Source organism: Vulpes lagopus, chromosome 1 (genome assembly GCF_018345385.1).
Source record: "Vulpes lagopus strain Blue_001 chromosome 1, ASM1834538v1, whole genome shotgun sequence".
NCBI lineage: Eukaryota > Metazoa > Chordata > Mammalia > Carnivora > Canidae > Vulpes > Vulpes lagopus.
In genome coordinates this window covers 71,558,851-71,573,742 of record NC_054824.1, presented here as the reverse complement: position 1 = coordinate 71,573,742, position 14,892 = coordinate 71,558,851, and the positions used below count along the sequence as shown (strand labels likewise).

General features: G+C 44.6%; 1 protein-coding gene across 1 annotated transcript; it reads right to left on the bottom strand.

The window, feature by feature from the left end:
- Positions 1-123: 123 nt before the first annotated feature.
- FKBPL (FKBP prolyl isomerase like) lies at positions 124-1,714 on the bottom strand. The gene is made up of 2 exons (XM_041762488.1): positions 1,530-1,714; positions 124-1,272 (listed from the first exon to the last, which is right to left on the bottom strand). Exon 2 carries the CDS (start codon positions 1,195-1,197, stop codon positions 148-150), a length of 1,050 nt encoding a protein of 349 aa, XP_041618422.1. The 5' UTR covers positions 1,198-1,272; positions 1,530-1,714; the 3' UTR covers positions 124-147.
- Between the last annotated feature and the right edge of the window lie 13,178 nt (positions 1,715-14,892).

Here is a 14,892-nt window from a genome sequence, read left to right as displayed (position 1 = left end):
GGCGCCCTGAGACCACTGCTACCTCTCCAGGAAGGCAAACGTTGGGAATGGGCCACGAGCTGAAACCCCCCCTCTGGGTCTCCTCAAAATCTCACAGCATAAACCACAATTCACAGGTGCCTGTCACTTTTAAGATTTAACTTTTAATCAGCCAAACATCTTGCGCAGACCCTGCGCCAGCCCTGCATCTCGTTTCTTCCCCTGAATGATCACTTTTCCCAGCTCCTCCTGGGCTGCGCGGTTTTTTGGGTCTACCGCCAACACCTTCCTGAGGTCAGCAGTTGCTTTGTCAAGGTTCCCAAGGGCAGCCTGGGCAACCCCTCTTCGGTACAAGGCCTTTAAGTGGTCAGGCTCCCGCTCCAGCACTCGGTCACAGCTCTGGGCAGCCAGCTGGGGCTGCCCTAGTAGCAACTGACAGGCAGCCAGGTTGGCGTGTAGAACAGTTCGTTCTGGAGGGCCAGGTGGGGGTAAAGTCAGCAGCAGCCGAAGAGCCCGTCCATAGCATCTGGCAGCCCCTTCAGGGTTCCCAGCTCTAAATAATTCTGTGCCCCTCGTGCGTTCTTTCTTGGCCAGGGCTTCCTTTTCACTGGCCTCCAGCTCCCAGGAGTCCCTGCCCTGCGTGAAGGAGGCCAGTGTGAGCCTGAATGGAGATTCAGGGTGCTCGGAGATCTGAAGCTGTGCCTCCTCACCTTGACGCATGGACTCCAAGCATTTCTCTATGAGCTCCCCCCAAGTCCCTTCCCTCCACGGTCCTAACCCCATGGTTATCTCTGTCCAGCCCTCTGGCAGGCCTGACCCAAAAGGAAACCCAAAAGCCAGTACCCGGCAGCAGGAGCCTAGCTTGGGTTTGTCCAAGCCATGGCCGCGGATTATGATCTTCTTAACAAAGCTTCCGTCGGGACAGTACCAGAGATCAGAAGCTGGAAGGGGCTCTGGCATCTCACTGGTTGATCCAGGAGACTTCACTGAGTCTCCTTGAAGTCCAGCAGCCAGTTTTTCAGTCTCTTGAGGTTTCTCTAGAACTCGGCTGGCCAGAGCTGAGCTCACTCTCAGCTCGAGGATTTCAGTAGGACAGTCTTGGGGCTGCTGCCTAATCTCGGTGGTTGACTTAAGGTTTTCATGGGGGTTCTCTTCCCGTCGTTGTTGCGGTTGAGAGGTGTCCATGTCTCCTATTAGACTGGCCGGTGGCGTCTCCATTTGGTTGACCGGTTCCTTCCACCAGTGAGTGAACGGTGTTGGTCGGGGTGGGATGGATCAATTTCAGGTCAGCACCTGAAAAGAAAACCCAGAAATGCTAATGGCAGCAATTCCCTTTTCGTCGTCTCCCGTCCTTCGGGGACCCAGGACCCCCAGTCCTCAAAGTCGTTTTTGTGTTTTGTTTTTTTTTTTCCTTCAAAGATCTCTGTCCGGCTGGAGCGTCCAGTCCCCCGAAGAGCTACTGTAGACCTCCTCCAGAACTACACATTCCACAAACCCCTGCGGTTCGGGTCACCGCCCAGCTACGGACACCCGGCAGAGCCAAAAACTACCTGGGCGGCCGGAACGCCTGGCCTGGTAGCAAGAGCCAGACCATTTGAATCACGTCTTCTTTCGGAGCCAAGTGCTTTGAGTACTATCCTGGGAGTCTTGCTCCAGGCGGAGAGGACGGTCGAGGGCCAGGAGCACCTGGGGACAAGGACAGCTAGCGCTGGAGCCCGCCAGGCTGCGAGTCGAATCCTATTCCCGGCAGCCAATCCGGAGGACTGAGAGGCCTGGTGGGCCCGCCTTTTGGACGTGACGTCATTTCCCCAGCAACCGGAAGCTCCAGGCCTTAGCAACCGATCTTGGCCGAATCAAACCGAGCTCGGCTAGGTCCGACTGGCCCGATTGTTGAGACTGGAAGCCTGAAGACTGGGCAACTGGGGTCCCTAGGGGGAGTGAGGGAACGCGGAGCTGGTGGTGAAGGAGAGCGGTAGCAGTCCTTTTGTCTGCGGCCTCAGGCCCACCTGTGCTGTTCTCCTTCCTCCCGGTGTTCGAGCTCCGAGCCAGAGCCGCGCAGCCCAATGCGTCACCCGTTCAGCGCAAGGTGCTGCAAGAGAAATCCTCAAGCTTCTTTCCTCCAACTGCCTATCTTCCTTTGTGGGGTCACCTGAAGCTTCTCTTCCCTCGGACTCATTCATTGCCTTTCAAGTCTTTTTCCTCGGAAATATTAGTGCTTTTCAAATCTTCTTGTGCATGCATATCACCGGGGGAACCTGTTAAATCTCAGGATTTGATTTAGGAAGGATGGGGTGGGGCCTATGATTCTGCATTTCATTTCTCCTTTTCTTTTCTTTTTCAAGATTTTATTTATTCATGACAGACACACACAGAGAGGCAGACATACCGGCAGAAGGAGAAGCAGGCTCCTCGCAGGGAACCCGGGACCCAGATCACGCCCTGAGCAGAAACCAGACCCCAACCACTGAGCCACCCAGGCGCCCCTCTTTTTTTCTTTTTTCTTTTTTTTTCTTTTTTAAAACGATTGTATTTATTTGAGAGAGAAAGAGCACAAGCAGGAGGAGGGGCGGAAGGAGGGAGAGAAGCAGGCTCCCCTTTGAGCAGGGAGCCGGACTTAGGGCTCCATCCCAGGACCCTGAGATGGCCCGAGCCAAAGGCAGATGCTTGCTTAATGGACTGAGCCACCCAGGCGCCCCTTTCTTTTTTCTTTTCTTCTTTCTTTCGTAAACTAAAGTCTACTTTATTCAGATTTCTTACTTTTTGCCCAGTGACTTTTTTCTGTCCCAGGATCTTACCCAGGATACCACGTGCCATTTAACCATGTTTCCTTAGCTCCTCTTGGCTTTGAGTTTTCTTTGCCCTATTTTTCACCCTGTTTTGAACTACTTTTCAAGAGATGCTCTTTAACTCAAAACAATTTGGGGGGGGGGGGGGCGTTGGGGGACTCCTGGGTGGCTCAGTGGTTGAGCATCTGCCTTTGGCTCAGGGCGTGATCCCAGGTCCTGGGATCAAGTTCTGCATCTGGCTCCCCAAAGGGAGCCTGCTTCCCTCTCTGCCTAAGTCTCTGCCTTTCTCTGTGTGTCTCTCATAAATAAGTAAATAAAATCTAAAGAAAAAACCCAACAATTAAAAAAATATTTAAATTCAATTTAGTTAACAGTTACATTAGTATTATTGTTCAAGGGTAGAATTGATTGATGCATCAGTTGCATATAACACCCAGTGCTCATGACATCATGTGCCCTCCTTAATGCCCATCACCCAGTTACCCCATCCGCCACCTACCTCCCCTCCAGCAATACTCAGTTAAGAATCTCTTATGGTTTGCCTCCTTTGTTTTCTTTTCTTTTCTTTTTTTTTTTTTCTAAGATTTTATTTATTTATTCATGAGAGACAGAGAGAGAGGCAGAGACACAGGCAGAGGGAGAAGCAGGCTTCATGCAGGGAGCCCGATGTGGGACTTGATTCCGGGACCCCAGGATCAGGCCCTGGGCCAAAGGCAGATGCTCAACCACTGAGACACCCAGGCATCCCTCTTCTGCCCATTTCTTGACTGGATTATTTGTTCTATGTGTGTTGAGTTTGATAAGTTCTTTATAGATCTTGGACACTAGCCCTTTATGTGATAAGACATTTGCAAATATCTTCTCCCATTCTGTTGTCTTAGTTTTGTCAACTGTTTCCTTTGCTGTGCAAGAGCTTTTTATTTTGATGAAGCCCCAATCATTCATTTTTGCTGATTCTGTATTTCTAACAAGCTCTTGGGTGGTGATGCTGCCGATTCATGAACCACGCTTTGAATAGTATGATTCCAGAATACCTGTGCCCCTTCAGTTTGTACTATATTTTGCCTCTATAACTGGTTAAACCTGTTCCATTGGGTGTGTCAGTGGAAAACTGGTCCTGCTCCTCCTAATAAAAGATGTAGGTTCCTTTTATTATTCAACCTTGCTTGACCAGCTCTGAGCATGGGCAGGGCCACCACAGCTCTTCAGGGAAGGAGAATTCAGTTCTCAGTACCTCATTTTGGCTCCTTCCTCAGTTTGCTCTCTAATAACCTGCCATTGTGCCTCTGACTATAAGGACCATCCCAGGACAGCCAGAAGGAGAGATAGTTTCATCAGTAGGCACAGAATTGTGTCAAAACACTTCTCTCTCTGTTTTGTATTGAGACTCAAAGTCACTAACCTAGACTTCTCAAGTTTTATTTCTGGGTTCTGTGTCAGAATAACCTTAGTCCACTGCCACCTCTTCCCCTATGGCTAAATATTCTGATTTCCTGTTGAAAATTAATCCACCTTTTCTCCCTCCCTTTTCCTCTTTCTAATTTCAAGGATTTTTGGAAAAGGCAGGACATCTAGAATGAGTCACGAAAAGTTTGATTACACCGTAATCCCTGGACAAAGTTGGCTGATTTGTATTGTGTGCCTTAACTGAGAGGGCCACTCTGATGACCCTTCAAAGATCAACTTCTCTCAATTAAAAGAAACTGTAGTGTGCTACAAATGTATTGTTTTGTAATGTTCTCTTATTTTCTGTGTCGATTTCAGTTCTGACGGACTCTACAAGGCAGAGGCCTTGTCTCTATTTCTTTTGTGTCATCTCCTTCATTCATTCATTCATTCATTCATTCAACAAGTACTTATGAGCACCTGCTATGTTCCAGGCAGCATGCTAGGAAATGGGGATACATAAATGAATGAGACTGACACAGTCTCTGCTTTCATGGAACTTCTAGTCTGGCCAAGGGAATACTAATTACAGTGGCATGAAGAAGGGTGAGATGCTATGAGAGTGGATGAAGGATTAGGAGACATTTTTGCTGCCAAAGAATGAATCAGAACTGAATCTCAATTCTATATAGACCCCATAGAAAACTATTCAATTAAGTGGTTGACTTTGTCTCTTCAGGTGATCCCTTGTCACCACTGTGACTATAAAAATACACATTAGGGGATCCCTGGGTGGCGCAGCGGTTTAGCTCCTGCCTTTGGCCCAGGGCGTGATCCTGGAGACCCAGGATCAAATCCCACGTCGGGCTCCCGGTGCATGGAGCCTGCTTCTCTCTCTGCCTGTGTCTCTGCCTCTCTCTCTCTCTCTCTGTGTGTAACTATCATAAATAAATTAAAAAAAAAAAATACACTTCAGGCTCCCCGCATGGAACCTGCTTCTCCCCACTCCTGTGTCTCTGCCTCTCTCTCTCTGTGTCTATCATGAATAAACAAGCAAATAAATAAATAAATAAAAAGGGGGATCCCTGGGTGGCTTAGCGGTTTAGCGCCTGCCTTTGGCCCAGGGCGCGATCCTGGAGTCCGGGGATCAAGTCTCACGTGGGGCTCCCAGCATGGAACCTGCTTCTCCCTCCTCCTGTGTCTCTGCCTCTCTCTCTCTACGTCTATCATGAATAAATAAATAATTAATTTTTTAAAAAAATTAGAAAAAAAAACATACAAACATAAGCACATAAACTCCTAAAAAAATCCAAATTATCCAAAATGAAAATATTTCTATTTTTTAAATAAAATTTGAACTTCATCAAAATGAAAATACAGATTTTAAGTTTTATGAAAGAGGGCTCAGAATCCTCAGAGGAGAAATCCATGAATCTTTTGCTTCCCCCAGATCTCAGCTTGAAGAGTAGGAAAGGACCAAGATACGAAGACAAAGAAATGGGGAAGAGCATAGGTTCTTCCACAAAATGTTGCTGCATGAATATTAACTGATTCACCTCTTGCTCTCTTCTGGTTCCTTGCCCTGGAAGCCTCGTTATGCTGGGATTTAGCTCTCTAGGGATAGTCACCAAGGAGTCAGGAAGAAGCAGAGAAATAAACTGGGAGGATTATATCCCCAGGCCTAACTAGGGAACCTGGGATCTGAGAAGGACACAAAAAGAGGATGACAAGTGAAAATTTGCTTACCTATTGGAGTAGAAGCTTGGACTGCTGAGTGAGGAAGGAGCAATGTTTCTCTCCTTTCTCTTTCCCCTAAAGATTTGACAATGAACTGGAAGAAGAGCAGCCTTGAGGGGAAGAGCTGAAAAGGAACATTCTTCTCCAAGTGACTAGATTCAATCCAAACCTACCACGAGTGTCCTCTATTCTCTCTCTTCTTTTGGTGTTTCAAGGACTAACCTTACCAACACCTAATTGTATGGATGCTGTGGGATTTCCCCTGCCTCAGGTTAGAGGGATGGGGGGTGGGTAGCAGCACACAGCAACCTCTGGAAAGAAAGTGAGATTAAGAAAGAGTCTGTGGGGGGAATCCCTGGGTGGCGCAGCGGTTTAGTGCCTGCCTTTGGCCCAGGGCGTGATCCTGGAGACCCAGGATCGAATCCCACGTCGGGCTCCCGGTGCATGGAGCCTGCTTCTCTCTCTGCCTCTCTCTCTGTGTGACTATCATAAATAAATAAAAATTTAAGAAAAAAAAAAAAAAAAGAAAGAAAGAAAGAGTCTGTGGGGATCCCTGGGTGGCGCAGTGGTTTATCGCCTTCCTTTGGCCCAGGGCGCGATCCCCAGGATCGAGTCCCACATCTGGCTCCCGGTGCATGGAGCCTGTTTCTCCCTCTGCCTGTTCTCTGCCTCTCTCTCTCTGTGACTATCATAAATAAATAAAAAATTAAAAAAGAAAGAAAGAGTCTGTGTTAAGAAAGTCAAAGTCAAAGGGACATCTGGGAGAATGGAAGGACTTCGGGGATGGACTGTCACTTCTGCAATCTGTGATTATGGACAATAAACCCTATTCTGGAACAATTCTCCATCTAAGTCATAGGGTGCATTTAATGCCTTGTTGAAGATTGTTCTCAGGGAAATACCCATATATGACAAATTTCTGAGGATTAACCTATAAATAATTGTTTTTAAATCCTATCTGGAGTCACTTCCATCTGCCCATCTTCTTTCACCTCCTTCCAAGGTGGCTCAGAGGATCTGGCCATATTCTGCTACTCTCCTTGCCCTATCCCTTAAGGGCATTGTTTATGTTGGTTTCTAATTGAAGTATAGTTGACACACAATGTTACATTAGTTTCAGGCGCGTGATGTAATGATTGGACAAGTCCATAAATTATGCTATGCTCACCACAAGTGAAAAAGACATCTGTCACCCATACAATACTATTACAATACCATTGACCATATCCACTATGCTGTACCTTTTATCCCTGTGACTTATTCATTCCATAACTGGAAGCCAGTATTCCTCCCTCTTTCACACACTTTGCCAAACCCCCTGCCTCCCACTTCTCTGGCAACTATCAGTTTGCTCTCTATATTTATGGGTCTGTTTCTGCTCCATGGGGGCATTGTTTTGCCTTCATCAAAGATCTAAACTTATAGTAGAAGCCTAGAAGAGGTTCAGGAGCTGGTGCAAGATAATTTGTGAGCTGGTGGTTGTTCCCTGTTGTCTCCACACACACAAAGCATGTGACATCTGCCCTCCAAATGGAAAACCCAAAAGACTCTCCAAAATTTCTGGAGCTCATACAGGAATTCAGCAAAGTGGCAAGATATAAAGTCAATGCACAGAAATCAGTTGCATTTCCATATGCCAACAATGAGACAGAAGACCGAGAAATTAAGGAGTAGATCCCATTTACAATTGCACCAAAACCCATAAGATACTCAGGAATAAACCTAACCAAAGAGGAAAAGTATCTGTACTCAGAAAAATAAAGAACACTCATGAAAAAACTGTGGAAGATGGGACGCCTGGGTGGCTCAGCTGTTGAGCCTCTGCCTTTGGCTCAGGGCATAATTCCAGGATCTGGGATCCAGTCCCATATTGGGCTCCCTGTGGGAAGTGTGCTTCTCCCTCTGCCTGTGTCTCAACCTCTCTTTCTCTCTGCCTCTCATGAATAAATAAATCTTTTTTAAAAATTGAGGAAGACACAAAGAAATCGAAAGATGTTCCATGCTCATGGATTAAAAGTACAAATATTGTTAACATGTCTATGCTACCTGCAGCAATCTATACATTCAATGCAATCCCCATCAAAATACCATCAGCTTTTTTCACAGAGCTGGAATAAGTAATCCTACAATTTGTATGGAACCAGAAACCAGAACAATTTGTATTCCCTGAATATCCAGAGGAATGTTGAAAAAGAAAACCAAAGCTGGTAGTATCACAATTCTAGACTTCAAGCTCTATTACAAAGCTGTAATCATCAAGATGGTATGATACTGGCACAAAAACACATAGGTCAATAGAACACAATAGAGAAATGGACCCTCAGCTCTATGGTGAACTAATCTTTGACAAAGCAGGAAAAAATATCTAATGGGAAAGACAGTCTCGGGGCAGCCGGGATGGCTTTAGTACCGTCTTCAGCCCAGGGCGTGATCCTGGGGACCTGGGATCGAGTCCCACTTTGGGCTCCCTGCATGAAGCCTGCTTCTCCCTCTGCCCATCTCTCTCTCTCTCTCTCTCTCTCTCTCTCTCTCTCTGTCTGTCTCTGTGTGTCTCTCATGAATAAATAAAATCTTAAAAAAAAAAAGGAAAAGACAGTCTCTTCAATAAATGGTGTTGGGCACCATTGGACAGCCACAAGCAGAAGAATGAAACTGAACCATTTTCTTAGAATACACACAAAAACAGACTCAAAATGGATGAAAGACCTATGTGAGACAGGAATCCATCAAAATCCTAGAGGAGAACACAGGCAGCAACCTCTGTGACCTCAGCCATAGCAACTTCTTGCTAGACATCTCCAAAGATAAGTGAAACAAAGGCAAAAATAAACTACTGAGACTTCATATAAAAAGCTTTTTGCACACTAAAGGAAATAGTCGACAAAATCAAAAGACAACTGACAGAATGGGAGAAGATATTTGCAAATGTCTTATCACATAAAGGGCTAGTATTCAAGATTTATAAAAACTTATCAAACTCAACACTCAAAGAGATAAAGAATCCTAAAAATTAAAAAAAAAAAAAAAAGGGGATCCCTGGGTGGCGCAGCGGTTTGGCGCCTGCCTTTGGCCCAGGGCGCGATCCTGGAGACCCGGGATCGAATCCCACGTCAGGCTCCCAGTGCATGGAGCCTGCTTCTCCCTCTGCCTGTATCTCTGCCCCCCTCTCTCTCTCTGTGACTATCATAAATAAATAAAAATTTAAAAAAAAATTTAAAAAAAAAAGAGATAAAGAATCCAGTCAAGAAATGGACAGAAGACACGAACAGACATTTCTTCAAAGAAGACATACAGATACCCAACAGACCCATGGTAAAATGCTCAGCATCACTCAGCATCAGGGAAATACAACTCAAAACCAAAGTGAGATACCACCTCACACCAGTCAGAATGGCTACAATTAATAAGCCAGGAAATGACAGATGTTGGCAAAGATGCAGAGAAAGGGGAACCTTCTCACACTGTTGGTGGGAATGCAAGCTGGAAGACAGTATGGAGGTTCCTCAAAAAGTTATTTTTTTTAAATTTATTTATTTATGATAGTCACAGAGAGAGAGAGAGAGGCAGAGACACAGGCAGAGGGAGAAGCAGGCTCCATGCACCGGGAGCCTGATGTGGGATTCGATCCCAGGTCTCCAGGATCGAGCCCTGGGCCAAAGGCAGGCGCCAAACCGCTGCGCCACCCAGGGATCCCACCTCAAAAAGTTAAAAATAGATCTACGCTGTGACCCAACAATTGCACTACTGGGTATTTACCCCAAAGATAAAATGTAGTAATCTGAAGGGCCACTTGTACCCCAATGTTTATAGCAGCAATAGACAAACTATGGACAGAGCTCAGATGTCCATCAACAGACAATGGATAAAGAAGAAGAGGTGAAAAAAAAAAAGAAGAAGAGGTGGTGTGTGTGTGTATGTGTGTGTATAAAATGGACTACTACTCAGCCATCAAAAAAATGAAATTTTGACATTTGCAAAGATGTGGACGGAACTAGAGGATATTATGCTAAGTGAAATAAGTCAATTAGAGAAAGACAATTATCCTATGATGTCACTCATATGTGGAATTTAAGAAATAAAACAGAGGATCATAGGAGAAGAGAGGAAAAAGTAAAACAAGATGAAATCAAAGATGGAGACAAACCATAGGAGATTCTTAATCATAAGAAACAAACTGAGGAAAAAAAAAGAAACAAACTGAGGGTTGCTGGAGGGGAGGTGGGTGGGGGATGGGGTAACTGGATGATGAACATTAAGGAGGGCACTTGATGTAATGAGCACTGGGTGTAAAAAAAAAAAAAAAAAAAATGAGCACTGGGTGTTATATAAGATTGATGAATCACTGACCCCTACCTCTGAAACCAATAATGTTATATGTTAATTAATTAAATTTAAATAGAATTAAATAGAGACCCTGGGTGGCTCAGCTGTTGGGCCTGGGCATGATCCTTTGGCTCAGGGCATGATCCTGGAGTCCAAGGATTGAGTCCCACATTGGGAACCCCGCAGGGAGCCTGCTTCTCCCTCTGCCTCTGTCTCTGCCTCTCTCTCTCTCTGTCTCTCATGAATAAATAAATAAAATCTTTAAAAAATAAGTAAAATTAAATAATACATAAATAAAAATAAAACTTAAAAAATTAGAGAAAATGTTAAAAAAAACGGACAAATCTCTGATCTCTACCTCTGAAACTAATAATACAATATATATTAATTGAATTTAAATAAAAATAAATAAAAATTTATTAAGAGGGTAGATATCATATTAAATGTTCTTAGCACAATAAAGTCAATTAAAAAAAATAGGGGTGCCTATGTGGCTCAGTGGGTTGTGTCTGCCCTCTGCTCAGGTCATGATCCCAGGGTCCTGGAATCGAACCCCATGTCAGGCTTCATGCTCAGCCGGGAGTCTGCTTCTCCCCTCTGCTCCTGCCCTGACTCGTGTGCTCTCTCTCTCTCTCTCTCTCTCTCAAATAAATAAATGAAATCTTAAAAAAAAAAAATAAATAAATAAATAAAGAAAGAAAGAAAGAAAGAAAGAAATGAGTGAAGTAAGATTCTTATTCATTCAATAATCTTTACAGGTTACTTACTTTACCGGTTACTCAGAATTTGTCAATGAAACATGGAGATAAAAAAAAAAAAAAAAGAAACATGGAGATAAACATGGAGATAGGATCCCCACCAGTAGTCTGATAAGGTAAGGTGTCATAGTTAACAAAAGCTCCAGATGCAAGGGCAAAAGTGATAAGTGGCAGGGAAGTTACTTCCCACTGGTGCTAATCTGAAAAGTCCAGAGTCCAGAGGGTTGAGCCTTGGATCATGGCCATAATTTTGACCTAAAGAGATTGAAAGGATTTCTTGCAGGTGAAGGAAGCAAGGCAGAAGAGGTAAGGAAATGAAAGCCACTTTACATTCAGTATCATTCATCTCTGGCTTGTCAATCTCAGCTTTCTCAGAGTATTTCAATACCGCTTACAGGCTGCCCTGTCACCAGGATCAAGCTGGTTAGAATTTTTTTTATATCCTCATATCCCTGTGCATTCCATACTCACCACATGGAACCATATGCTGCACTTACTCTCTGCCATTTATCATCAGCATGAAAGACAAAAATTCTAGCTTTCCAAGGCTAAATAAATTTTCCCTTCTGTTTAGTTTTGGTGGTTTCTGTGGTTTTAGTTCTGCTGGGATGTATGTCAAAATTATTCCTCCCTCCTCTTTGCTCCCAAAGCGTTTTTGCTTATATATCCCTTATAGGCAGGGTTTTCAGGCAGAATGAAGGTGTGTGTGAAAGGCAGACTTTTCCACAGTGAAATATTTAATTACAAGAGCTGCTGTTTTCTGAATCTTGACCATGCATTATGACCATAATACCAGGCATTGTGCTGTTTTTTTTTTTTTTTTTAAGATTTTATTTATTTATTCATGATAGACATAGAGAGTGGCAGAGACACAAGCAGAGAGAGAAGCAGGCTCCATGCGGGGAGGCTGATGCTGGACTCTATCCTGAGACTCCAGGATCACACCTTGGGCCTAAGGCAGGCACTGAACTGCTGAGCCACCCAGGACCACTGAGCCACCCAGGGATCCCCCATTGTGCTGTTTTTAAGAGGGAAAGCCTCCTCATGGAGTGATATTTACGCAAAGACATAAATGATGTAAGGGAACAGGCGTGCAGATGGCTGGAGGCAGAGAGTTCAGGAAGAGAAAAACAAGAGGGCAAGGGCCTTGAGGCAGGAGAAAATTGGATTTTTATGTTAAATTCATAGCAGTTAAGAGAACAGCTGGAGGCCAGAGTGGGTGGAGCAGAGTAAGCAAGGCAAAGGTGGGAGGAGATGAAGTTGAAGAGATAGGGAAGAACAAGATCTGGTAGGCTTCACAGGCCAATGTGAGTATTTTGGATTTTGTTTTAAGTAGATATATGGTAGCCATCAGAAGGCTTGAGCAAAGTGAGCAATATCATCTAGTAATTTAACAGATCACTCTAGTTTCTACTCAGAGGAAGGACTGAATCAGTCAAAAATGGAAGCAGAAAATCCAATTAAGGAGCTAGTCAAAAAAAAAAAAAAAAAAAAAGGAGCTAGTCAAGGGGCAATGATAGAATGAGAGCTTGGATTACAGAGAAGATGAAAGGAAGAGGTCCCGAGGCTGTCTTTTCTGAAAAAAGACATTCTCCTCTCTTTTTATTTATTTATTTATTTATTTATTTATTTATTTATTTATTTATTTATTTATGAGAGACACACAGAGAAAGAGGCAGAGACACAGGCAGAGGGAGAAGCAGGCTCCCTGCAGGGAGCCAGACAGGTACTTGATCTGGGGACTCCAGGATCACACCCTGGGTGAAAGGCAGGCACTCAACTGTTGAGCCACCTAGGGGTCCCCTCACCCCAGGCTGTCTTAATATGGAGGAGTCTGGAAGAGAAGTAGGAGCTGTCAGTGAAGACAGAAGGAACAGCAAATAAGGAACTAGGGCATACAATACCTCCTTTAGAAAGACCATTAAAGGGGATCCCTGGGTGGCGCAGCGGTTTGGCGCCTGCCTTTGGCCCAGGGCGCGATCCTGGAGACCCGGGATCGAATCCCACGTCAGGCTCCCGGTGCATGGAGCCTGCTTCTCTCCCTCTGCCTATGTCTCTGCCTCTCTCTCTCTCTGTGACTATAATAAATGAATAAAAATTAAAAAAAAAAAAAAAAAAAAAAAAAAAAAAAAAAAGACCATTAAAGGGGCACCTGGGTGGCTCAGTGGTTTAAGCATCTGCCTTCGGCTCAGGTCATGGTCCCTGGATCCCGGGATCCAGCCCCATGGATCCAGCCCCATCCATGTCTGAGCTCCCTGCCCAGCGGGGAGCCGACTTCTCCTCTTGCCCTTCTCGTGCTCTCTCTCTTTTCTCTCTCTCACTCTCAAATAAAATCTTTTTTAAAAAGAATTTATTTATTTATTCATGAGACACACACACACACACACACACAGAGATAGAGAGAGAGAGAGAGGCAGAGACACAGGCAGAGGGAGAAGCAGGCTCCATGCAGGGAACCTGACGTGGGACTCGATCCTGGGACTCCAAGATCACACCCTGGGCCAAAGGCAGGTGCCAAACCGCTGAGCCACCCAGGGATCCCCCTCAAATAAAATCTTAAAAAAGGAAAGAAAGAGTATTAAAGTGAAGAAAGCATTTCAAGGAGGAAGGAATATTCAACTGTGTCAAATGTTGCTGATGGTCTAGTACAGGGTTTCTTAATCTTGGTGCATATATATTACAAAGTAATTTAATGAACATCATGCAGCTTAAGAAAATCTTCCTGGGGTGCCTAGGGTGGCTCAGTTGGTTAAATATCTGACTCTTAATTTCCACTCAGGTCGTGATTTCAGGGTCTTGGGATCAAGCCTTGCATTGTGCTCCTCAGTCAGCAGGGGGTCTGCTGGAGAGTCTCTCTCTCTGCCCCTATCTCTCACTCTCTCTCAAATAAATCTTAAAAAAAAAAAGAAAGAAAGAAAGAAAGAAAGAAAGAAAGAAAGAAAGAAAGAAAGAAAATCTTCCTCCTATTGTTAGAATTCCCTGTGTATATTCTTCTCCAATTGTAATTCCCCTCCTGCCAAGGGATATCCACTATTCTGAATGTTGTGCTTTCACTGTATACATGGGTGAGTAGAAAATGAGGTGGGGTTTTTTCTTCTGAAAGGTGAGCTATATTAGTACAGCATCTTTGTATGATGATGGGGATGTTTCAGTGAAGAGGGGGAAACTGTGCAGGGGAAATAGCAGTTAATTTCAAGAGTCCCATTTCTGAGAGCTGAGAAGGGACAGGACCCCAATACACAGATAGGGTGGGGGCTGGGAGCAGGTCAGCTTCTCTGCAGTAACAGGAAGGCAATAAATACAGCCAAGATGCATGTGGCCTCTTAGATTTGGGGATGAAGCCAGGAGAGAGTTCTCTTCTGAAAATTTCTGTTTTCTCACTGAATAGAAAGGAAGGTCATCATCTTGTGAAACTGTGGTCTCAGACTGGGGAATGTGAACTGCCTGGGGAAATGTGAGCTTGTAGGCCATACTGAGGGCTGAAAGGAAGTGAGACCAGTCAATATGACTGTGTGTTTTTTTCCTCAGACACATTCAGCTGTTGAGTGTGGGTGTGGAACAGGCATAGTTGGCTTTAACTGGGGCTAACCTGTGTCTGAAGGAGAGAGGCAAGGGCTGAGAGTTGATGATAGCGTGGAACCTTGGGATCTACAATGGGTAATGAGGGGAGTGAAAAATTGAGGTGATCAAATATCAAAGAAGAGTGAGAGAATTGATGGATGAAAAGTGTGTGTGGGATTGAAGAATTTTTGGAATGGGGTGCTGAATGGAGGAGGAGGTGACACTAAAAGACTGAACAGATTTGGGAAGGGTGGCAGGTATTGATGGTAACCAAGTTGAAGGTATGACACAGGAAGAAGAATGGCTAAGGAGTAGGGAAAAACCTCAGTGGAAGTGAGGAAGGCCAGGAACTGTTCAGGATG